Source organism: Kogia breviceps, chromosome 14 (genome assembly GCF_026419965.1).
Source record: "Kogia breviceps isolate mKogBre1 chromosome 14, mKogBre1 haplotype 1, whole genome shotgun sequence".
In the NCBI taxonomy this organism is placed as follows: Eukaryota; Metazoa; Chordata; class Mammalia; order Artiodactyla; family Physeteridae; genus Kogia; species Kogia breviceps.
The window spans coordinates 89,068,419-89,094,749 of NC_081323.1; the positions used below are offsets into that span (position 1 = coordinate 89,068,419).

Consider the following 26,331-nt stretch of genomic DNA (forward strand, 5'->3'; position numbering starts at 1 on the left):
TCTTTGCTTTGCACTTTCTCTAAGTTTCCCCCGGCTCCCTGCTGCAAAATGCTCCCAACTGGGTTGACACCACCCTATTAGAATTGATTTTTGCTCAAATAAACTCTTAAACTTTTAAAATATGTCTTAGTTTATCTTTTAACAGATCATGGCTCCCAAAGCCCACCAGTCTCCTGGAGACTAAGAGATACCTGAGCTCCTTCCTGGAGGTTCTGACTCCCAATAGATCTGGGATAGGTAAGAATTAGTAATAAGATCAGCTAACACTTATCAAGAACTTGCTTGGGTCTAGGCACGGTGCTAAGTGTTTTACAAGTTCATGTTCTCACTTTACATCTTCACAACCATATGGGGTAGTTGCTATTATGGCCCCTATTTTATAGGGGAAGAAATTTAAGCTAAAAGTTGGGGGGAGGTGGGGGAAGCTGCCTAGAAGGTTATGTAACTAGTAACGGGTCGAGAGGAGATTGCATCTCAGATCCGTGCTACAGGAGCCTTTGGCGGGGGGTGGGGGTGGGTGGGGGGAGGGGCTCCTGGTGATTTTGATGATCAGCCAGCTGTGAGAAAAGCCGCGCAGAGGCCCACGCCACTCTTAAAGGATGCATCTGTTTGCAATGTTTGGCCCATCCCCCTCCAGTGTTTCTGGAAAGAACAGCTTTCTCTCTAAACCTAAGACGAGCAGCTGGACCTCTTATCGACATTTCCCAGCTTTCGGGCAACGCCGAGCCCACTCCGCGAGCCTCTGGGTCTCACAGGTTACCCCAATCTGGGAACCCAGAGAGACTCTTTCTGTACACCTGGCACTTCTGGTCCCGCCCCGTTTCGCGACACCCCCAATCCTAAGCCCGTTCTTCGCGATTGACGTGACCCCAGAACAGTTATAATTGGTCATGACGGACTGCCGCTCCGCCTCCTCGAAGACTCCGCCTCCCTTTCATTCTGAAAGAAAGAACCTCGGCCCGGGCGCCCAATGAGAAGCGCCCCCACCCCAAAGGTCCCTCCTCTTTCGGCGCCGACCCCGCCCCCAGGGTCGGAGAGATGCCCGCCTTTCGGCGTAGCATGGCCCAATCGGAGGGCGCGACCGTCCGGACGGACGGCAGCCGGCCCAATCCCCGGGCCTCGGGCCGCGTCGCCCCGCCCCTCCGCCGGGCCGAGCGGCGGGCAAGAGCGGGCCTCGGGGCGGCGGCGGCGGCGGACGCGGCCTGAGGGAGCGGCCGGCTGCCGCCTCGCCCGCCGCGGGGTCCATGGCCTGAGCGGCCATGTCCGGCGTGGTGCGGACCCTCAGCCGCTGCCTGCTGCCGGCCGAGGCCGGCGGGGCCCGCGAGCGCAGGGCGGGCGGCGGCGGGGCCCGCGACGCGGAGCGCGAGGCGCGGCGGCGCAGCCGGGACATCGACGCGGGGCTGGCCCGCGAGAGGCGCGCCGTGCGGCGCCTCGTCAAGATCCTGCTGCTGGGCGCGGGCGAGAGCGGCAAGTCCACCTTCCTCAAGCAGATGCGCATCATCCACGGCCGCGAGTTCGACCAGAAGGCGCTGCTCGAGTTCCGCGACACCATCTTCGACAACATCCTTAAGGTGCGCTCTCCCCGCGTCCCCGCCCGCACACCTGCGCCCAGGTGCGCGCAGGTGCGGCCCCGCGGACTCCTGCGCCCCGGCCGGCACCGCGGCCCACGCCTTTGTCTGTCCCTGGTCTGGCCGCAGCGGCCCCGTGCCCCCAGCTTTGGGGGAGCCGGCCAAGGATGCGCACCCTGTCTCCCCGTCGGCCTGGTGGCCTTCGCCTCTGCTCTTCTCGGGGATTTGGGGACTGAGGAAGCGGGAAAGCCGGACACCTTCTGGGGCTTTAGAGGCGCGGGCGTTTTAGCCGTGGGGAGGGCCCCTCCTGGATTCAGGGTGCCGTCCTTGCCCTGCCCTCCCAGTAGGTTCAGGAGAGCGGTGTAGACTGGAGAGGAAACCGGCCGCACGTCTCTCCTTTTAAACTGGTTATTAGGAAAGTTTCCAACATGTACAGAGTAGAGAGAGTAGAAGGAACTGTAAGTACCCAGGCCCCTCTCCACAACTTCAGCAGTGATGGATTCAGTGCCCGTCTTATTTCACCTGTACCTCTGCCCCTGTGATTTTGAAGCAAACCCCAGACACTATAGATTCACTGGAAAATGTTTGTTTGCAGAGCTCACAGATAAGCATACGGTGGTTATGTTTTTTAAAATGATGCCTTATCAACCCTGGAAATTTAATAACTCCTTAACATGGTCAAATACCCAGCCCGGTTCAGCTTTCCTCCGTTGTCACATAACTGTTTTGTTTGCGTTAGGATATAAATTAAATCTTTGCGTTGCAATTTTTAACATATCTCTCAGGTGGTGTTTAATCCCCAGGTGCGCCTTCCGTCCCTTGCTCCATTTTTATCATTTGCTACTCGTTTGTGGAAAAAAAAAAAAAAAAAAAGTAGAGCTGACCAAGTTTGGGTTCTAGTTTCTGTGTACTGTGTGAACCTGTAGTAGAGGGCCCCAAAGAAAGGAATTCTGGAGAAACCTGATGATGAGGGGAAAATAGAGCCTCTCCTGTACCTAGAGTAGTGTCATTTCCTTTTTTTTTTTTTTCTTTCTTATAGTTTCTTACCTCTACCCTTTCCTTTCCCCTTCACCTGCCCTTTCCATGGCCCATTTTGGGGAAACCACATTACAGGTATGAGGAAAGTTGTCTCAAAACAGAGGTAGAGGGAAGCTTGTCATACCAGAATCCTCTCTGGAGACGAGATTTTGTGGTGCCTGAGGAACTCTAAAGTTAGCAAAGGGCTGTAGAACCAACCCACGGGCACATGTCTTTCACTTCACCCATGAGGAAGCTCTGGGCCTTGGTGATGAAGTGGCTCCCCGCTGGGACCCGGAACCCTGGGCTTCAGACTTACAGGCCTGCATCAGGGATCTCGCACCAGTATTCTCACTTGATGTATTTGTTAGTAACACGTTTCGTTTTGGTAGAAATAGCTCTTTTAGGATCCTGCCGGGAAGAGAATAATTTGAATGATAAAACACCCGTTTCCTTTTCACCTCTTTCAAAAGCCTCTCTGTGAGTCAGAGCTCTGGCCCAATACTTCATAAACTTTAAAGGCTAGGTGCCCACTATGATCCAAGGGATTAACTGTGTGTTTAAAATTCCCCTCATCTTCTGGGGTAAAGTTCATTTGATTGTCTTTCTCTGTCACAGAGCTGGATTTTATTTTTGCGGCTTTTCTGGACCTCTTAACCAAGCAGGTTATAAGATTTGGCTGGTTGACTCGCAGTTTCTTTCAACTCGGGAGGCAGAGAAAATACTTCGAAACAGAATCTTAAATCTAAATCAGTGTATTAAGTGCATTTTTAGAAAACTCAGTCTCAGCTTTTCCAATACATATAGACACTAACTTTTACTTCTTTACCAGCAAGAAACAAGATTTGTTAATCAGTATCCTATTTTCCTTGTCAACTTTTTTTCTTTTTTGATAATTGTAATCCATATTAGGCTCACTTTGTCTGTTTTGACCATTTCAATGAGTAGTTAGCAATTCATCTTTCACTGTAAAACCCATAATTACCTCTCCCCTCATTTTTAATTGGTCAGATCACTTTGGCAAGAGACTTTTTAAATAAATTGCTTTGTAGTGGCTCTAGTAGCAGATATTTGAATAATAACTCTTCAGAATAATATTTGTGTCTACAAATAGAGTTCGTGTTAACAGGCTATTTTTAAAGCGCTAGCTATGTGCCAGGCCTTTTCATATATGGCCTTTAATTTTCCTAATGCTTCAAATGGTATTGTCGCGTTTAGCCAGTGGGGAAATTGAAAACGGAGAGTTTGAAATCTGCATAAGGTCAGTTACCTAATTCGTAGGTGACACAGCTGGGAACCAAACCTGATCTTTTTTTAAAATTAAACTTTTAATACTGAGAGAATTGTAGAGTCCCATGCAGTTTTAATAAATAATAGAGAGCTCCTAATGTACCCTTTAACCAGTTCCCCAGAATGGTGAGATCTTGTAAAACTAGTACAGTATCACAACCAAGATACCGACGTTGAGAAAGTGAAGACACAGAATGTTCCCATCACAAGTATTCCTCACGTTGCCTTTTATAGCCACTGCCACCCTTCACCCTCCCCCGACCTGGCAGTGACTGATCTATTTTCCAATTCTATAATTTCGTCATTTCATGAATATGATATAAATGGAGTCTTACAAGATGTGACCTTTTGGAATTGGCTTTTATCACTCAGTGTGATTCCCTAGAGATACACCCCAGTTACTGTGTGTGTTCACAGTCAATAGTTCCTGCCTTTTACTTGCTGAGTAGTATCCATGGTAAGGATTTACCACCGTACACCATTTAACCATTCGCCCGTTGAAGGACATCTGGGTTGTTTCCAGTTTCTGCCTATTATGAATAAATCTTCTGTGAACATTTGTGTACATGTTTTTTGTAAGTACATAAATTTTCATGTATCTGGGATAAATGCCCAAGAGTGCAGTTGCTTAGCTGTGTGGCAGTTGCATGTTTAGTTTTATAAGAAACTGCCAAACTGTTTCTGAAGTGGCTGTACTATTTTACATTCTTACCAGCAGTGTATGAGTGAGTGATCCAGTTTCTCTGCATCCTTGCTAGCATTTGGTGTTGTCACTATTTTTTATTTCAGCCATTTCTGATAGGTGCGTAAGTGCTATGTTACTGCCATTTTAATTTGCATTTCCCTGTGGCTAATGATACTTTCCTGTGCTCATTTGCCATCTGTATATTCTCTTTGGTGAAATGTCTCTTCATACTTTTTAGCCATTTTGTAATTAGGTTCCTTCTTCCTTTATTGTTGAGTTTTGAATGTTCTTTATATATTCTGGGTACCACTCCTTTGTGAAATACGTGTTTTGCAAATATTTTCTCCCAACCTGTAGCTTGTCTTTTCATCCTTTTTAACAGGGTATTTCACAGAGCAAAAGTTTTTAATTTTGATGAGGTCCAGTTTGTCAGTTTTTCCCTTTATGGATCATGCTTTTGGTGTCAAGTCTAAGAACTCTTTACCTAACCCTGGATCCCAAAGATTTTCTCCTATTTAAAAAAAAAATTTTATAGGTATACATTTTACTTTTAAGCCCCTGATCCATTTTGGGTTAATCTTTGTATAAGTTGTGAGGTTTAGGTGGAGATATTTTGTTGTTTTCTCTGTGGATGTCCAGTTGTTCCAGGATTATCTGTTGAAAAGACTATCTCTCCTCCTTTGAATTGCTTTTGCATCTGTGTCAAAAATCAAGTGGGCATATTTGTGTGGATCTATTTCTGGGTTTTCCATTCTATTCCACTGATCTATCTCCTCTTCTGCCAATATCACATGATGTTGATTGCTATCACTGTACAGTAGGCTTAACTATCAAAGTGATTTCTCCCACTTCATTTTTTGTTCAAGATTGTTTTAGCTATTCTAGGGTCTGTGCCTTTCCATTGTAAGTTTTAGAATAAGCTTTCTTATGTCTGTTTTGATAGCATTTGCATTAAACCATAGATCAGTTTGGGGAGAATTGACATCTCTCCTATGTTGAGTCTTCCAATTCATGAACATGGTATGTCCTCATTTATTTAGGTTGTCTTTGATTTCTTTCATCAGCGTTTTGCACTTATCAACATACAGATCCTATACATGTTTTGTTACATTTATACTTAAGTATTACATTTTCTTTAGAGCAGTTGTGATACTGTGCTTTTACTTTACGTTTCCATATGTTCATTGTTACTGTATAGCAATAGGATTGATTTTTGTGTCAATCATGTGTCCTGTGACCTTGGTAAATACACTTAATGGTTCTAAGAGCTTTCCTATAGATTCTTTGGGATTTTCTATGTAGATCATCATGTTATCTACAAATAGGGACACTTACTTCTTCTTTCTCTAAAGTTAGGTATGCCTTTATTTCTTTTTCTTGCCTTACTGCAGTGGCTAGAACTTCCAGTATTAAGAGAGGTGAGAATAGTCATATCTTATGTTTCTTTCATGATGTTGGTGATTTGCATCTTCTCTTTTTATTTTTCTCAGTCTTTTAGAGGCTTATCACTTTTACTGATTTTTTTTCCCCTGAAAACTAGCTTTTTATGTTATTGATTTTTCTTCTGTTTTCAGTTTCATTTATTTCTGCTTTTTATTATTTTTTTCCTTCTACTTGCTCTGATTGTATTTTGCCCTTTAAAAAAAAAATTTCTTGAGGTAGAGACTTAGATTATTTACTTGAGACCTCTCCTCTTTTCTAATGTAAACATTTTAAGTGCTATAAATTTCCCCCTCAGCACTGCTTTAGATGTAGTCACATATTTTGATATGTGGCATTTTAATTTTTATTCAATTTCGTATGTATTTTTCTTTCTTTTGAGATAGCTTCTTTGATCCATAGATTGTTTAGAAGTGTGTTACAGTTTCCAAGAGTTGAGAGATTTTCCTATTATCTCTCTGTTCTTGATTTCTATGACTCCATTATGGTCAGAGAACATATTTTGTATGACGTTAGTTCTTTTAAATTTTTTGAGGTTTGTTTTATGACTCAGAATATGGTCTATCTTGGTATGTGTTCTGTGGGCCTATGTTGGTGAATGTTCCATGGGTACTTGAAAAAAAAATGTGTATTCTGTTGTTTGGTGGCATTTTCTGCATATGTTGATTTGATTGGTTGCTTGATGGTGGTGTTGAGTTCTGTATCCTTGCTGATTTTCTTTTTAGTAGTTCTATCAGTTGTTGAGTGAGGTGTTGAGGTCTCCAACTGTAATTGTCCATTTTTCCTTTAGTTCTGTTGGGTTTTGCTTCATGTATTTTGAGACTCTGTTGTGTGGTACATAAACATTTAGGATTATTATGTCCTCCTGATGGGTTGGTCTTTTTGTCATTATGTAATGTCCCTTTTGGTCTCTAGTAATTTTCTTTGCTCTGAAGTCTACTTTATCAGCTGTTTTAACATAGCCACTCTTTTTTTTTTCTTTTATGAACGCTTTCATGGTATATGTTTCCATCCTTTTAACCTACCCACATTGTTGTTTTGAAATGAGTTTCTTATAGACAGCATGTTGTTATATCATATTTTCTTATCTACTCTGACGATCTGTTAATTTGTGTATTCAGATGATTTACATTTAAGGTAAGGTAATTATTAACAGGTTAGGGCACAAGTCTCCTATTTTATTATTTTATATTTTTGTTTCTTCTGTTTCTGTCCTTCCTGCAGGTTATTTAAACATCTTGATTGATTGATTTTTTTTGAGTAGCGTATCAGTCAAAGCTTTGTATCATTTTCTTGGTAGTTGCTCTAAGCTTACCATATACATATGCAATTTATCCCAGTCTACTGGAAACTGTGTTTTACAACTTTAAGTGAAGTGTGGGAATTTTATTTCCATTTAGATCCGTTTACCCTCCTCACCTTTAAAAAACTTTTATTTATTTATTTATTTATTTACTTTTGGCTGCATTGGGTCTTCGTTGCTGCGCGTGGGCTTTCTCTAGTTGTGGCAAGCGGGGCCTACTCTTTGTTGTGTGCGGGCTTCGCATTGTGGTGGCTTCTCGTTGCAGAGCAGAGACTCTAGGCACGAGGGCTTCAGTAGTTGTGGCTCGTGGGCTCTAGAGCGCAGGCTCAGTAGTTGTGGCGCACGGGCTTAGTTGCTCCGCAGCATGTGGGATCTTCCCAGACCAGGGCTGGAACCCATGTCCCCTGCTTTGGCAGGTGGATTCTTAACCAGTGCACCACCAGGGAAGTCCTTACCCTCCCCACTTTTAAAATATCAGTGTCTTAAGTATTTCTTATATTTTGAGCACCACATCAGATGGTTTTACTTCAGTCATCAAATATGATTTAAGAAATGCACGAGAAATAGGAGAATTTGTTATATTTATGCCTGTTTTTACCTATTCTGACTGTGTCCTTTCCTTGCTGAAGTTCTGGCCTTCTCCTGTTACTCTCTCCTTTCTCTTTGGAGAATTTCCTTTAGCCAGTCTTTAAGCATGGATTTGCCTGCAACAAATTCTCTCAGCTTTCCTTGTCTAAGAATGTCTTTTGTTTCACCTTTAATCTTGAAGGATGTCTTAGCTAGCGATTGGACTCACAGCTGACACTTACTTTCTTTTAGTCCTTGAAAACTGTGCCACCTTCTTCTGACCTCTGGTTTCAGGCGAGAAATCAAATCATTCAAATTGCTGTTCCTCTGTAAGCTTGTCATGCCTCTCTGGCTGATTTTAAGGTTTTTCCTTTGTCATTGATTTCCTGAAGTTTAATTATGATTTGTCTGGACATAGGTTTCTTTCAGCTTATTATATTTGGGGTTTGCTCAGCTTCTTAAATCTGTATATTTATGTCTTTTGCCAAAATTGGGATATTTTCTGCCATTATTTCTTCACATATTTTTTCAGTCCCGCTCTTTTTCTCCCTTCCTTCTGGGACTCTGTCGATAGGCATCTAGCACTTGTTCCTGACCTCTGGGTCCCTGAGACTGTGTTTCTTGTGGAGTGGGGTTCTAGCTCCGGCTCTCCCTAGCTGACTGACACCAGGGAAGGTGAGGGGGCAGAAGTGGCAATGGGCCTAGTCCCCCCCACCTCCTACCCTCTGGGACTGGGTGGGGTGGAGGCTCAGCTCCCCCTGTGCCAGCACTGCCCTGGTTGGGGATTGGGAGCACTTCCTGTGTGTCTAGGCATGGATGGGAGGTGAGATCCCTGTGTGGCCCCACTGCCAGCACGACGTGGTGGGCCACTTGGAACATGCCTGGTTCTGAGGCACAGGAAGGGGGTGTGGAAGGTCAGCTTCCCTTTCAACCCCACCGAAACCTCAGAGGACGATTCTGCAGTTTTTCTGTTGGTTTTTGGCTGGAATAGGGTGGGTGTTGTCAAAAACGTTTTCTGTTGTAAGACCACCCTTTTCCTGGCCCTTTGGTTGGGGAGACAAGCTGCTCTTGGAGCTCTTTCCATCTGCCTTTTGGCTTTTCCAGCTTGGAGGCACTGGCAGCACCCTGTCCTGGGCAGGTAGGGACGGTCAGGACACCTGGGGGACTCGCTGCCAAGTCTTTCCTCAAGTCCCGTGTCGCCTTCTTCCCACTCCCTTTCCTATGCTTGTTTTGTTGTGTTGTTTCTAGAGCCTTTTCACTTGTAATGGCGAGGGCCTGGGAGGAATGAAGCTACTCTGTCTTGGCAGAACTGGACCAGATGTCTTCATCTTCCTGGTCCTTGATTCCAGGTTCAGGGCTCTTCCTTCGTGATCACAGTTGTGCCTGAGTTTGACCACATTGTTTCTTTAACTTCATTGCCTCACTCTACCCCCTGTGATGGGTTATTTGAATCTACTAGTTGCTTTGACTTCCTGTAAATATTATCCATAAGACTTCCTAATCTTTCTTTTTATTTTTATAATCTTTTTTCTTAACATCTTTATTGGCGTATAATTGCTTTACAGTGGTGTGTTAGTTTCTGCTGTATAACAAAGTGAATCAGCTGTGTGTATACATGTATCCCCATATCCCCTCCCTCTTGCATCTCCCTCCCACCCCCCCATCCCACCCCTCTAGGTGGTCACAAGGCACGGAGCTGATCTCCCTGTGCTATGTGGCTGCTTCCCACTAGCTATTTTACATTTGGTAGTGTATGTATGTCCATGCCACTCTCCCACTTCGTCCCAGCTTCCCCTTCCCCCTCCCCATGTCCTCAAGTCCATTCTCTATGTCTGCATCTTTATTCCTGTCCTGACCCTAGGTTCTTTAGAACTGTTTTTTTTTTTTAAGATTCCATATATATGTGTTAGCATACGGTATTTCTTTTTCTCTTTCTGACTTACTTCACTCTGTATGACAGTCTCTAGGTCCATCCACCTCACTACAAATAACTCAGTTTCGTTTCTTTTTATGGCTAAGTAATATTCCATTGTATATATGTGCCACATCTTCTTTACCCATTTATCTGTTGATGGATGCTTCGGTTGCTTCCATATTTTTATAATCTTAAAGATGCTGTCTCTCACTTGCCAAGTGGGCTGTCCCAAATGTGCATGTGTTTGGTGCCTCACAAATTATTTAGTAACGCCTCTGGTGCCAGCGAGGGCCTCAGTACGTGTGTGGAGGGCTTTAGACCAGCGTGGCTTTACGTCACCGTGCTTGCTACTCCCTCATCTGTAATTGCAAGAACCATTTTTAATTAACCGATTTTTACACCCAGTTAGAGGTGAGTAAAACGTTAGCTGTGTGAAGGGCCTTTGTTACGCGGACTGGAGATCAAATGCAGAATCGCATGGGTGCATCGTTTAACTACACAGAGGCAGGCCTGCCTTGTATATATACGTATTGATGATTTTAAAGCCTTGTGAGTAATTAAATTATTAGAATTAGTGGTCTTTTGTTGGCACTGAAACAAAAGAATTCAATTCAACAAAATTTTTGGACCTTGTATCCAAGGATTTGTGCTCTGTGCTGGTGGGGAGAAGGACATTTAATGACAAGTCCTGCCCAGTCCCTACCCTGCAGGCACTCTGACTAGCTGGGGAGACAGTCGCTCTTGTAACTGTGTTGAGTCTGAGTGTAACCAGACTCAAGGCCAGTGCAGAGGCAGGGAGGCGGCCCAGTGGCGAGTAGGGAAGGTTAACTCTGGCCGAGGTACCCAGGAAAGCCTGCCAAGGAGGCGTGATGTGAGCTGGCCTGCGAGCGCCCTGCAGGAGTCCAGCAGGTGGAGAAGAACTCCCAGCTGAGACCATCTCACTGTTTGTCTATCAGTTAAGACGGAGTTCTAGTAAGTAGAGGTATTAAAGAATGAATGTAGGAGTGAGACAGAACTTTCTAGTGCCAAGAACTTGTAATGAGACGGCTTGCTAGGGACCTGTGGTCACGATGCTCTGTGGCTGAAAACTGGACCTTCTTCCTGTGAAATTTGTGTGTGTGCACACAGTTTCAAGGAGCTCCCTGGACATGCTAAATCCCAAGAGTGGGCCCACATGTGCTCTGTGGACTGCAGTTTAAGAACGTTTGTCGTAGAATGCCAAGATTATGTTAGGTTTAAAAAAATCTTTTATTATTATTATTTCTTTAGAATTGTTTGCTGTACTATATTTACCTTTTTGCTAAGGTGAAGAAGTCTCAGAAGAGGCTCCACTGCTGTCTGGAATTTTTAAGCACTTTGAAACTCCTGACCTGCAGCAGCTTTGTTTCTTGGGTTCCGAAGCAGCACTCTGGGCTTGATGCTGCAGTGGGTTTGCGTGAGAGCGGAGTCACAAATGTGCTTCTGGGGTCTGGAAGAACAGTCGGGTTTTTATTGCTTTTCTGGCAAATTGCATTTAAGTAAAAGCAAGTTTGCTTTTTCATGTGGACACAGATGGTTGGTCCTTTATTTAGTAATGCCAAAAACCAAAACCAACAACATCTTTTTCCATTGGTTAAAAACTCCAGAGCCTGCCCTCTGGCCGTTGTTGGGGATTCAGAGCACATGGACAGTTGGTTTTCCCCTCCAGCTTTCAGGGTGACATGTTGATTGTTTTAACCAAATCTGTTTTTCGGGGAGCAGTATTTGACCTTTAGTCACGTCTGTCGTGTGGGGTTTGGGATGCAGCTGCGCGTGATGCCAGACAGTGTTCTGTCGGCAGCTCATAATTCTTTGTTGTTACGTAGTTGTGAGTGGGAACGTGGATCTTACCGGTTTTAAATGGAACTGAAGATTTAAACTGAAGTCTTACCTGCAGATCTAAGTATAGGGTGATCTTCAAACCAAAGAAGCTAATGTGGTGTGACGGACCTAATGCTTAATGTCCATTACCTGAAGGGCAGTGCCGTCCCTCAAAGACAGGCTGGTGTAATTCATGTTGTAACTACTGTAGTTTCTAGTTAAACAAAAACAGTGGGTCCTCCGTGCATCTTCTGTCAAGTGGGCTGCACAGAGCAGCCGCTCAGTTGCGGTGCACTTCGCCCCCTCAGAGGGAACGAGATGCGAAGAATAGGTGCTGACCGTGAGGTAGTCATCCTTTCGCATGATTCTTCAGCGCATGAAGATATTTATCTCACATTCGGATCAGGGTTCAGGTAGGTCCAGGTATGTGGCTTGTGGAATGGAAGACATAGTTTGCGTCCTGCGTTGGTGTGTCGGTTAGAGAAGCCGTCGCTTCTGCCTTGGTATGGTGAACTGAGTCATTTTGAACTTGTGCTTTGGAGGTGCAGCATCCAGAGGACAGGAAAGGAACAGTTGTTACTCTTGAGAGTACTTGCAAGAGGATAGAGGTAGTGGGAGAGCAGCACTGCCCTTGTTCTAGATGCCAAGGGGAGGAAAATGTTCCTGATCCCTGCCTTGTTAAGGAAGCACAGGCCAAGTACTGAATGGCTGGCACTTCTCTCTGAACCTGGGCATCCATTTTAGTGTCTGGTCTACAAGCCACGGCACCAGCTTTGTCAAATGGCCTTGTTAGACTCAGCAGCAGACTGGCCTTAATGAACATTCACTGGTGTTAGCCAGCGCACCCAGGCCTTAGGTAGTCAAGTGACTGTGTGAACTTGAGCAGAAACTCTAAACCAAGCGAGTGCTCAGACTCAGAGAGTTTGTGTCCTGTGCTGTGTTAACACTGCCATTACTTTGGTGGACTGTTCTGGTGATTGTGCGGTGTGGATTCCACCGAGGCCTTGAGTGCCTTCTGGGGCAGTCATATGGAGGTTCCCTGCCATATCCAGGGAAGGCCAGGGTAGAGGTTGGGGCCATGGGAAACCTGCACCCATCATTCGGGGCCAAGGCCTTTGTGTTGTGCTGTGTGCATGATGGCAAGTCCTCCTTTCACGGTGCTTCTCTGCCTGGTTGGCTTCAGTGGGGAGGGAAACACAAGGGAGGACAGGGCAGGAAAGGGGGCGTCCCCGGTTAAGTCACTGGCGGGACCGGGGAGCCCTAGCCTGGCTGAAGGAGGCTACCACGTTGCATTCATACAAGCGAATACAGGTATGATGAGATCCATCTGCACTAGAGTGACAGTAAACATCCTAGGGCCACACCACTGACTTACACTGCAGAGAAGCTTGTAGCAAGCTCCACGCTCACCGACAGCACGCCCTGTGACGCAGACTGCATTCGTTCTCAAGGTAAATCTTTGTGCATCTCTGTAAGACAAGATACTCAGCGTTACTAGCAAAAGACTGGACATTTACCGAGAAAGGAAAGGAAGTAATTATCTAAAGTCTCACCTTACTGCTGGTTTCCCTTACAGGTAAAAGGGAACAGCTGCCTCAGAGGTTTGTTTTTGGAATTTTTATAACACCTGTCAGCAGGATTTTTAATCTGTGTTTTCCATTGACACTCAGTTCTCCATCTACAATTGTTGGCACACAGGAGATGACCCCAAAATTATTTATACTTTTCGTGGCCACTTAAAGTGTTGGGATTTTTTGTTTTTTTGTGGTTTTTTCAAGGAAACGAAGTTCTGTAATTTTAGTTTTAGGCTGGGGAAAGGAAGTGTTTTCCCCAGGAGTCTGATGACTCGATTGGGTAGATGGAGGTTGAAAGCTCTGTTAGAAGTGTGCGGTGACGTGGAAAACAAGGTGGGGGGGGGCAGGGGGCGGGGACTCCCGAAATGAGCCGATCAGAACAGAGGAATAGAAGGCTGGCTATTTCCCTGCCTGTCAGTGCATATCTGATACAGCTATAAAGTAATGGGACTGTGTTTTTAAACAAACAAGCCAGAACTACCAGAACAGACTGGTTAAAGCAGACGGCTCATTAAAAGTAATCATCTCAGGAAGCCACGTCAACAAACCCTTAAGCGTGTGTTTATGTGCTGGGCACCGTCTCTGCCCAGAAGGAGTAATACCTTTCCTTGGTGTGGGGAGCGACCCGCTCCGTAGGCTCGCTGGCGTTCTTTTACTCTGACGGGACGGATTTTCATCTTCCAGATGCAGCTGTATTCTTGCCTGGCTCGCCAACCCTCTGCCCCCTCTGCAGGGGCGGGGAGGAGCAGGCTCGGGCTCCGGCGCCTGCCCACGGCCCGGTTCGCAGCCCTGAGCTGTAGGCGTGGCCCTGCCTGTGTTGGTCCGGCTGTGCCAGGGAGCAGACCTCCTTGGCTGCAGGTCGGAAACCAAACTCCCCCATCTGTGGCTTTTATTAGTAGGAAAGCCAGTATTTTGATCTCCATCTATCTATCTCTGACTCCTGTTTTGATCTCCACGTCGACTCTAGACTCGGGAGCGGAAGAGGAGGATCGAGACTCGTGAGTACGAGCTTGCCTGGGGCACCCACTGGGCTGGAGCTCCCTTGCTGACGTATCCGTTTGGCGCTTTTTCTGCCACGAGAGGAAATAGCAAAGTGATCATTATTTTAGGCATAAGTGTAGTTGTACCCGAAGGACACCATCACTTTCTATTTCCTCCTAGAAAGTAGAAGAAGCTCGCTCTGCTTACCGGCTTACGTGAGATGTTAGCGCCTGCAAGCCCAGGAGTTGCTGGGTTTCTAACCTCCCACTTCTCCCAGGTGGGGGAACTCACCTCACTGAAGGAGCTTCCTTGACATGGAGATGTTTTGGAGACTCTGACACACTGGGACCCATTTGACACAGTGTTCTATGGGGCAGCACAAAATACAGAGCCTCCTTCTACATGAATTAATTCACCCTCCTTGAGTGAATTAATTTATTCAACAAATTCCCCAGGTACTGTGATATAGCAAAGAACAAGACAGAGAATTCCTCACTCCTGTGGGTAGAGCTGCCATCAGCCCCGTGCCGTGTCCTTACAGCCCATGCATCTCTCAGTGGGGTGTTCTGTAACTGGCAGCTGCGAGCATCCAGAATCCTGAAGCAAGAAAAGGCACAGCCCTGTGGCCAGCTGGAAGGAAAGAATTCACACAGAGGAAGCAGGAGCAAATGCCCTGAGGCAGGAAGGCCAGAAAGAAACTGGAAGGAATGAAAAAGCTCTGTGGAAATGATGGGTGGGGAGGTGGGAGAGGGAACCTGGGTGAGACCTGGCAGGGCCTTCCAGGCTGAGGTGATCCTAGCGGCAGCAGGAGGCGGATTGCAGCGTTTCAAGCAGAGGATTGCCTTGATCTTTCTCCTTTTTCAAAGCTCCGTCTGGGGGAATATGTTAGAGTGAGGCAGGATCAGAGAATCTTCCCCCATTCCCTAGTGGTATAGCTGCATACATAAACAGCCATGTTTGCATTTAAAAAATAATCTTACCTATGAATATAGAAAAATTCAGAAGTAATCAAGGAAGGAAAAAGAACATGATTACACATGTAGTTTATACACATGAACTGTATAAAATTCTGATATTTGACCCTTTTTGACTTACAAAAATGGCAGTATTATATGGTCCAACCTAACGTCTCAAAAACACTGCATCCAGGGACAAAAAGAGAGGATTCTAGGGCGGTGTCGTGTGCCTCTTAACCTCAGCTCCTCCTCCTGAAAGTAACATCGAGGAAAGAAGGTGAGTCAGCAGAATCCTGAGCATTTGTACTGATAGCTTGCAGTTTGGAGAGAAGCAGCGCTGGGGCCTGGAGAGGTCTGCTCCAGCAGAGGGCCGGCTGCAAGGGCCAACCGCGTGCTGCCGCCAGAGCACGGCGCCGAGCCAAAGCTCGCGAGACGGGGCGGGGAGGTGGAGGTGGAGGGCTTCGGGCGAGGCTGCAGAAGAGCATCCACAGTTTTCAGCTTTCTTCTCCTCCCGCCCCTCAGACTTAAATTGAAAGCAACGTACATTGTCAAACTCTAATTCTGATCTGGGGTGTCAACTAAGGTAGAAGTGGTATCAGGGAAATTGAAGTCGAAGATTAAAGGTTGGTGGAGAGTTAAGCAAGAGGAAGTTGGAAAGAAATGGCATGGCGCCTCTAGCGTGCAAAAGACAGATGAAAAACCAAGTCTGGAAAAACAGGTAAACTGACACAGAAGTAGATTGCCCAAGAGTGCTTTATGTTGTGTAAGAAAAAGAAACATCTAGATGACATAAAACCAGAGCTCAAGGGTATGATAAAACAATAAAATGAGAGAAAAAGGGAAATTGCAGAGTTAGTGACATACACTGAAAACATGGGCAGCACCATTATAGAGCTCATAAATAGGTCAGAAACAGGAAGGACCTGAATGGAAAGTTAATCACGACATGGGTGGGGGGGGTGTCCAGTCTGACTCACTGTTGATGCCCCCGTGTTTGTAGCCTTAGGACTTAGAGAGACACGGGCATGTAAACATATCCCTAAACTTCGGTGTCCAAAGAAGTCCTGCTGTGCCCGCAGAGGGAGATAAAGAAAGGTGTTTTTGCCGACTTTACGATCACTTTGCTCTCCTCTCATCTCTCTCTGAACTGTGTAGGGCAGGGACTGCAAGTGGACTTCTGTGCTTTCAGCCCATCGCCGTGTCACCCCTGTGAGCCCTTTGTACTCCCCTGTGGCAAACGGGCCTTTTAGATGTGGGACTGTCCCCTAAAGAAGGACTTTTTTTTTTTTTTTTGCGGTACGTGGGCCTCTCACTATTGTGGCTTCTCCCGTTGTGGAGCACAGGCTCCGGACGCGCAGGCCCAGCGGCCATGGCTCACGGGCCCAGCCGCTCCGCGGCACGTGGGATCTTCCCGGACCGGGGCACGAACCCGTGTCCCCTGCATCGGCAGGCGGACTCTCAACCACTGCGCCACCAGGGAAGCCCAAGAAGGACCTTTTTGAGTAGAGAGAACTAAACTTATTTAGCCACCTGCTAACCTGAGGTCCTCAGCAGCAGGAATATTTTCACTAGTTTCTCTTTCCTGGTGTTTAACCTTGTGCCGACACGTCATGGGAGAAGAGAACTTGGGGCGGCACCTGCAGAGTTTGGTATGAACTCTGGCCTTTTCTGTCTCCTCCTTGGCACCACGTAACCAAAGTGACTGCTTTCGTGCGTGTGTGTGTGCGCGTGTGCGTGTGCGTGTGTGTGTGTGTGACTTCACAGTTTTCAAACCCTCTTTCACATAATTATCTGGTCTGTTAACTGTGGCAGCTTTACAGTAACCGGAGAAAGGCAAGGCAGGGTCTACGCTGCTGATGAGAAAACGGAGGTGGTCCCCCCTTTGTGACATGTGACTCCATGTGACTCTGGGAAGTGGGTGACCGGGGACCATGGGGTCCACCTTCTTAAGAAACGGGAGTATTGCTTGCACGGCGGTAACGTTCCCAGCAAGGTTAGTTTTGCCTGTATTATGACGTCAGTGGTAGATTTGGGAACTTCGCTAGCATGGACTGATGATTGTTACAGGCGAGCCTAATCACAGCTGAATCTCACGTAGGAGACAGTGCAAAACTCAGGGAAACACACACACACTCACTGTAAAATAGTGTGTTATGATACTGTCATAAAAATGTATGTAACCATACCTTAAACACTTATTTTGTTATGCTTCTGATATATTTTTGTTTCTGTGAAACACTTATGAATTTGGTTTTTTAAAAAATACACTTTCTACAGTAAACATTATTTTAAAGACTGCCTTGGTAATAGTAATTTTATAGTATGAGTCCTTAGGAATATAATTGAACAGTCCAGGAGTGATGATTTAATGCTTTCTTTCCTTATATACTTTACTGCAGTTACCAGGACATTCGCATTTTGAATCGTAAGAGTTCTTAAAAAAAAAAAAAAAAAAAAATTTGTGGTTTGAATCTTGCTTTAGAATTTTTGTAATCTTGAATATTTTCAGAATGTGTAAATATTTGCTGAGGAGACCACAGCATCTTCAGCATTTTAAGTGGGAACTTGTTTCTTAATTCTTGGTAACTTCAGGAAAAGAGCCACCAGGCTGCCTGAGCGCTCCTTCCTCTGTCTGGTACAGATTAAAACTCTTCTGACAAAGTAAAATGCCCTTTTCTAGTCTTTCACAAATTTTTTTTTTACCAATAACATTCTTAAAAATAAAAGCATTGGGAATAAGGAGAATGTTTTAAATGTAGGTGTTTTTGAAGTAGATTAAAAGACTTAAATCTTCTTTATTTTATAGAAGGATAGTTCATTTACAATGTTGTGCTAGTTTCTGGTGCATAGCAAAGTGATTCAGATATATATATTCTTTTTCATATTCTTTTCTATTATGGTCTATCACAGGATATTGAATATAGATCCCTGTGCTATACATTAGGAGCTTGTTGTTTTTCTATCCCATATATAAAAGTTTGCATCTGCTAATCCCAAACTTGAAATCTGTCTCTCCCCTATCCCACCCCTTACCTTGGCAGCCACAAGTCTGTTCTCTGTGTCTGTGAGTCTGTTTCTGTTTTGTAGATAAGTTCATTGTGTCATATTTTAGATTCTACATATGAATGATATCACAAGGTTTTTGTGTTTCTCCTTCTGACTTACTTTGCTTGGTATGATCATCTCTAGGTCCATCCATGTAGCTGTAAATGGCATTATTTCATTCTTTTTTACGGCTGAGGAATATTCCATTGTATATATATACCACATCTTTAAAGACTTAAATCTTGAATTGAGCCTTCTAAAACAATTTCGTCCAATGTTTATATAGTTAATTAACAATATAATAAATATACCTAAATAGTTATTTTCTTTTATGTTGTTTTTATAATTAATACTCAGGTGACTGTTTCCTTGAATGTGACTTTATTCCCCCAAATAGTTTTGACATTGATCCTGTCATCTGACCTATCTTATATAAAGGACATGATCAAAGAGGAAATCATATAGTGCTCAATTATAGGTAACAGTCACAAATACCGAGCAGTTAGGGTGCCTGAAGGTGTTTCGGGGACTGAGGAAAAGTTTTCCCTGCACAGAGACATTTTTACTTCAGACTGGAACAAGTCAAGAATGCCAACTACTAATCTAATAATTCAGTGATGTTCTGGAGATTCTACTCAGTTAAATAAAAGAAAAAAAAGTAGGTGTATCTACTAGAAAGGAACAAAATTAACATTATAAATAGTAAACCCAAAATATCATCTAAAAGTTATTGGAATTAAAAATAGTTACAGGAGTGGCTGGATACAAAGTAAATGTTTGTGCCTGAACGTGTTTGCTTCTCTGTAACAGAAAAATCTCCCACTCATAACACCAACAAAAAGGATAAAATACCTAGGAATAAGCAAGAAGTGAATAAAATCTACTTGATGAAAGCCATAAAACTTCACTGAAGAACATAAAAATCATGGAAAAATTGATTATTTTTTGTGAGTAGGAATTCTTGATATTGTAAAAATGCCAATTTATGAATTGAACACACCACCAGTCAAATCCCTATTTATTTTTCTTGGAACTTAACAGAACCATTCTAAGGTTTGTGTGATGAGTAAATGTGTGATAATAACTAATAAAATTCTGAGACTGCATTGTCTGGGGTAGTTATCATGAGAAATATTAAAGTATTATGGAGCTACCGTAATTAAAGTAGGGCAGTCCTGGCTCAGGCATGCATAGAGGGTCAGTGAAATAGAATAGAATCGCAGACAGACCCACACGTGCTTGGGACTTAAGAATATCATGAAGGAGGGTTTTCAAAACAGTAGAAAAAGATGGATGAGTAAATTGTGCTGTGAAAATGGCTAACCATTCAGGGAAAATCTGTTTCTAATGCAATAATAAATTCCATATGGTTTAAAAATAAAAATATTAAAAAGGGGATCATGAAAAGACAGAATAGAATGTAGATGAACACTTTTAGGATCTCAGGATAAGGAAAGCCTTTCAAGTTATGACACCAAAGACAGAAATGATCAGGTCAGGGGGTGTATGTTTTTGACTCCATAACTTTTAAAATTCTGTTTGGCCAAAAAGAGCATGAAGTCGAGTGGGAAATAGTATTTAGAACATATGGTAAAAAATTGGTGTCCTTAATCCTCTAATATTCGTCCACCTACCAGTAACTTCCAAATTTATATACGTAGCCGTGTCTGTACGCTTGCTCTTTGGACTCCTGTATACCACGTTCCCCTCGACATCTGCACCGCTGTCCAGTGGGCATCTTGAACTCGGCGAACAAAACCAAACTCCTGACCCCTCGTCCCACCCCCTCTGACATTTCAGCTGGTCGCCCCACCGCCTGGGTGTCCAATCTGGAAACCGAATCGTCTTTAAAACCACTTTTCCCAGCATCCAGTCCATTGGTACGTCCTGATGACGCGCGTATCCTGAGTCCCCTTCTCTCCTGCCCTGTGCGCAGCCTCGTCCAAGCCCCGCTGGCCTCTGGCCAGTTGTGCAGCAGCCCCCCGAGTGGCCCCAGGTGGAGTCACTTTGAGGTTATTCTCACAGTTCAGGTGTTTTAAATCAGGACGACAGTGTCTGAATTTCTGTGGGACATCAAAAAGGTCACCTAACCAGATAGAGTTGCTTTAATATGACCTTTTTACTTTTACTCTGCTTTTTTCATAATCAAGGTAAAATTCACATAACATAAAATTAACCACTTCAAAGTGAAGAATTCAGTGGCATGTAGTACATTCACTATGTTGTGTAACCATCACCTCTATCCAGTTCCAAAACATTTCCATCGCCCCAGAAGGAAACCTGGACTTGCTAAGCTGTGACTCCCTTAGCCCTCCCCCAGCAACCACTAATCTCTCTTCTGTCTATGAATTTACCGATTCTGGATATTTCATGTAAATTGAATCATATCTTGTGTAATATTTTGTGTCTGGCTTCTCTCACTTAACATTTTTTTAATCAATAGCTTTATTTATTTTTTTTAGAACGATTTTAGGTTTACAGAAAAACTGAGTAGAAGATAGAGTTCCCACATACCCCTCCTGAGAGTTTCCCTATTATTCACATCTTGCCTTAGCTAGGTACCTTGTTATTATTGATGAACCAGTATTGATACATTATTATTAACTAAAGTCCATAATTTACATTAGGGTTCAATCTTTGTGTTGTATAGCTCTTTGGGTTTCGACAAATGGATCTACCATCACAGTATCGAACAGAATAGTTTCACTACTCTAAAAATCCTCTGTGTTCCACCTATCCATCCCTCCATCCTTCCTTTCCCCCCCTTCCTTCCCCCCACCCCTGGCAACCACTGATCTTTTACTGTCTCCATAGTTTTGCCTTTTTCCAGAATGTCATATAGGTGGAATCAAACAGGATGTAGCCTTTTCAGATTGGCTTCTGTCAGTTAGCAATATCCATTTATGGTTCCTCCATGTCTTTTTATGGTCTGGTAGCTCATTTCTTTTTGTCGCTGAATCATATACCCTTGTCTAGATGTACGACAGTTTTGTTTTTCCGTTTACCTGTTGAAGGACATCTCAGTTGCTTCCAATCGTTAGCAGTTATGAATGAAGCTGCTATAAATAGTTGTGTGCAAGTTTTTGTGTAGACATAAGTTTTCAGCTCCTATGGATAAATAACCTTGGAGTGCAGTTACCGATCATATGGTAAGAGTATGTATAGTTTTGTAAGAAACCACTACACTGTCTTCCAAAGTGACTGTACCATTTGGCATTCCCACCAGCAGTAAATCAGAGTTCTGTTGCTTCACTTCACATCCTTGCCAGCATTTGGTGTTGTCAGTGTTTGGGATTTTAGCCACTCTGATTCCAGTGGTATCTTGTTTTGATTTGCATTTCACTGATGACATATGATGATGAGCTTTTTTCATATGTTTATTTGCCATCTGTGTATCTTTGGTGAGGTTCAGATCTTTTGCCCATTATTTGGATTGGTTGTTTTCTTGTTGGATTTTAAGAGTTCTTTGTGTATTTTGGATACAAGTCCTTTATCATATATGTATTTTGCCGTTTTATCCAGTCTACGGCTTGTCTTTTCATTCTCTTAAGCATAATGTTTAAGAGATTCACCTACAAGTTTGTTTTTTTTTTTTACAAGATTCACCTCCGTTGATGTTTACAAGATTCATCTACGTTGTAGCGTGTATCAGTACTTCATCCCTTTGTATGGCTGAATAATATTCCCTTGTATGGGTATACCACATTTTGCTTATCCATTCATCAGTTGGTGGACATTTGGGTCGTTTCTACTTTTTGGCTCTTATTAATTAACGCTATGAATGTTTTTGTATGGACGTTTTATGTGAACGTGTTTTCATTTCTCTTGGGTATGTACCTAGGAGTGAAATTGCTGGAATATATGGTCACTATGTTTACATTTGGGGGAACAAGCCAAACTGTTTTGCAAAGTGGCTGCACCATTTTATGTTCCCACCAACAGTGTATGACGGTTCCAGTTTCTCCACATCCTCACCTACACTTGCTGTTGTCTTTTTTGTTGTTGCTGTTGTTGTTAAATAACCACTGTGGTTTGGGTGTGCGCGTCCCGACGGCACTGAAGGTCTTTTCGTATGTTTATTTGTAGTTGTTGTTCTGCTTCTGATTAAGCTCTTCCTTCTGACTTCTTCCTGCTTATCAAACCTGTGTGAGGGGTCGTCGTATTTTTATAATGATCGTGTATATTTGGTGGCTAATGACCATTTCTGCCACTCAGATGCCAGAGAATTGGAAATATCTAGCGATTTTGAAGAGTTTTATTATTGCTTTTAAGAGAATGTCAGGAATGTGAAATTGGAATGAAAACACCTCAAAGTCTTGTTCTTTTCAGCTGTCATCATTGCTTCGTGCCTGTGTTTCCACAGCAGCCCTTGTGCTGGTTTGTCTGCCTTTCGTACTCCAGCATAAGCTTTCTCAGACGTTTTTCAATAAGGCCATCATCCTGCTTCCAAAATTATAGTGGTCCTTAATCTCCCTTCAGATCAAATAATTTCCAAGTCAGGAAGGACCACAACAGCTGTGTCCTGGCACGGACACCCTCCTGCCCCTGCTGAGATAGCTGCCTTCTGTCTGGTGCCTTAAGTTCTAGTTTACTTTCCTTACCACTTGGCTGCTAAATATCATCACATAAAATGAAAACACAGCCGACTGGGGCAGAGGAGAAGGCTCCCTCGGGCGCTGCGGTGGCGCTCCGCTCCGGTAGTCCCGTTTGCCCCCGGTTCCCCGCTCAGCCCTTCGCGCTCCGCCCTCTGTCCTGTGGGCGAACAGTGCAGGTTTTGTGCTCTGGTCTCTGCTTGGCCAGAGGAGGGAGGGCGGGAGGGCGACAAGAGCATGAGATCAGGGTGTTTATCGCCCCAAGTATCCTCCCTGTGCACCCACACCTTTGTCCGTAATCCCTAATTCGAGTGTGCCGTGTGTACGTTTCCTTTCTGGAACCCGGATTGACTTGGGGTGTGAATTGGTATTCTCCCTCTTTTGAGGGCAGTTTGATGACGGAAGATGGTCGCTGGAGCTTGTGCAGCCGGGGCCAGGGCGAGTGGGTGGTAGGGGGCAAGCACGGCTCCGGGGACCCGAGAGAGAGGAGCCTCCTCGGTCTGTGCTGGGCCAGCTCGCCGCACCCTGGTCCAGGCCCGTCCGTGTGCGCGGGGGCCCCTGGCAACCTTGTGCGAGCGCAGGTGTCAGCTCAGCAGGCCTGGGATAGGGCCTGGGGTTCTGCACTCCTGATCAGCTCCCGGGGCGGTTTGTGTCGCCCAGACCACCCTCTGAATAGCGAGGACAGGCACTGAAGTCGCGGTGTTCTCAACACCCTAACTGCCCCCGGGGTGGCCCGGGTGCGTGGTTCGTTACAGCGTGGGATGGGCGCCGCACAGCCAGTAGTAATCGCCCCTGAATCAGCGGAAATTTGTGGTGCTTAGGAGGCCCCAGTCAGAGCAAAACCAAACAAACCCCTGTGCTGCCAGAGCTGACATTCCGTGTGGGAAACAGACGGGGTAACTTCTCTAAAATGTCAGAGGGTGAGAAGTGCTGGTGGGAAAAGAAACGGAGCAGAGGGAGGGGTGGAGGGGAGGGGCCGGGGAGACGGGCTGTCAGAGGTGGCATGTGAGCGGAGGAGGGGTCGCGTGGGGACAGCACTTCCTGTGGAGGGGCCCCGGGAGGTGGGGCTTCCGGCGGGAGGTGAGAGACCGGAACTGCCGGAGCCGGGCGCAGGTCCCAGGAGCCTTGCAGGCCTTCGGAGGGACTCCTCGGGCTCCACTTGAGGTTGGACTGACACTGCCTGCTTGGATACTCGAGGGTTGCTGGCTGCCGCTGGAGGGAGACCAGGCTGTTAGGAGTGGTCAGGGTCTGGAAAGGCTTTGAGGGTACTGATGCTGAAAGTAGTGTTTTTGAGACATGGAAGCATGTTTGTGATGTGTTTCGTTGAAAAAGGAGTGAGGTTTTTTATGTTTTTGGGTCAAAATTTTGAGTGTAAAAAAATTAATGGGGGGACATAGTAATGATTTTCACAAAAATGTAATATGTATTTATTTCTAATTAAAGGGGATTTACTTTTATTTTTCCTACTTATGAGAGCACATATATTACTTTTATAGAAAATAAAAACAACTTTTCCCTGTTTCTCTGTGTAGTTCTACTGCATGTCCTTTATTCCATCAAGATCATTCATTTGAATTGCATTTTATAGAAAACATAGTTTATACTTTGTCTACAAAATGCGTCTTCAGTTTGCCTTTATATATTTATTTATTTATTTATTTATTTATTTATTTATTTTTGGCTGCGTTGGGTCTTCATTGCAGCGCGCAGCCTTTCTCTAGTTGTGGTGAGCGTGGGCTACTCTTTGTTGCAGTGTGGGGGCTTTTCATTGCCGTGGCTTCTCGTGTTGTGGAGCACGGCCTCTAGGCGTGCGGGCTTCAGTAGTTGTGGCATACGGGTTCAGCAGTCGTGGCTCATGGGCTCCATAGTTGTGGCACACGGGCTTAGTTGCTCCGTGGCATGTGAGATCTTCCCGGATCAGGGATCAAACCCATGTACCCTGCATTGGCAGGCGGATTCTTAACCACTGCGCCACCACGTAAGTCCTTCAGTTTGCCTTTTTAGTTAATTGTATGTGTCTAGCCAACGAAAATGCAAGACCCTCTGAAGTTCAGGATTTCATTTTGATGTTCTCTTTGCTCTATTTTGTAGCAGATTCTGAGTCTTATTGAATGAGTTCTGATTCTTTTGAGCAGTGACTGGGCCTCTTCCAAAAGTTTTTTTTTTCTCCTAAGTCTGCAGAGGTTTATTATTTGCACGATTGAAAGACCAAGAATGTCTAAGTCCTTCAGGTTCTTTTGTTGTCTTCATCATGGTCTCTGTTCCAGTTACTTCCCTAGATACTCTCCCCCAGACCATCAAAAGTTCCTAATTTGAGCTCATAGAAGCTGTAATCTCAGGACTCTTTTGCCCGTAGTGCTGTCAATACTTCAGTAGATAAGTAGCCTCATATGTAAATAGTTCCCTCTTGGCTCTGCGTAGTTATAGGAAGGCAGGTCCCTTGGGTTTAAGTGTGTATTGTACGTAGTAGGGAGGAGGACCCATCAATGCATGGGGCTGGCTCCGGACCATGTGGACCAGGATGTGTGGAAGAGGCCCCTCCCACAAAGCCTGTCATAATACCTCAGACCTGACTTTTTGTTGTTGTTGTTACAAATGATGTATGAATAATCCATAAGAATTAAAGTTACGGACCTCCCTGGTGGTGCAGTGGTTAAGAATCCGCCTGCCAATGCGGGGAACAGGGTTCGAGCCCTGGTCCGGGAAGAACCCACATGCCGCGGAGCAACTAAGCCCGTGTGCCACAACTACTGAGGCTGTGCTCTAGAGCCCGTGAGCCACAACCGCTGAGCCCTCATGCCACAACTACTGAAGCCCGTGCTCCACAAGAGAAGCCACCGCAATGAGAAGCCCACACACCACAAAGACCCAATGCAGCCAAAAAACAAAAAAAACTCCACAACACTGTAAATCAACTATGTTTCAATAAAAATTATTTTTTAAAAAAAAGAAAGTTACTTTTTCTCCAAGCTATAGCAGTTACTAGTAATGGTAGTGTTCCTGAAAGACGTGTTGTTTGTAATCTCTTAAACCGCATTGAATTCGGGTAAATACAAGGTCAGGAGATGGACGTTAGGAAGCCTGAAGATAAATTCCTGTAGCATCTTTTAAGTCAGTGCTTTTAGGAGTGGCTTTAGCAGACCATCTTGGAGATGGGGAGGGTTGAGAATGTTAATTTTGTTCCACGCCTTTGCAAGTCGCGGTCTTTGATCTTTACTAGGGCTTCCTAAGATGTATCTTAGACTTGGGAGATAAGAGTGCACCAGGGCTAAGGCCCCTTAATTCAGAATTACTTCTCTTGGTTACTGGACACTCTGCAGGTGCTAGTTCAGGCAGGTAGATCGTCTTTGAATTCTGAGAATGTTGTCCCAGTGAAATCTGGGAAGGGAAACAAAAAACCCACAAAGGAGAACATCTCAAAGGAAAAGTAGCTTCAGAATTTGTAATTTAAGTAAAAAATTCTCAAAACAGAGAATAGGAGAGCTGAGTAAATACAATCTAATCTTTTTTAACTGGATTAAGAAATTTTGGTGTCCTTCTGACTCTTCATGTGTGTGTT

General features: G+C 44.6%; 1 protein-coding gene across 4 annotated transcripts in view; it reads left to right on the forward strand.

Moving 5' to 3' along the window:
• Nucleotides 1–1,194: 1,194 nt before the first annotated feature.
• Nucleotides 1,195–26,331, forward strand: part of GNA12 (G protein subunit alpha 12) — a 115,996-nt gene continuing 90,859 nt past the window's right edge. For 2 of the 4 annotated variants that reach the window (XR_010836459.1, XM_059038565.2), the window contains exon 1: nt 1,199–1,571. Coding sequence is in view for 3 of the 4 variants with exons in the window: in XM_059038565.2 (XP_058894548.1) it covers nt 1,260–1,571 (312 nt within the window). In the remaining variant the exon portion in view is untranslated. Of the gene's footprint in view, nt 1,572–4,265; nt 4,451–26,331 lie in introns of those variants that run through there. The other 2 variants (XM_067012741.1, XM_067012743.1) reach the window with 2 other exon arrangements.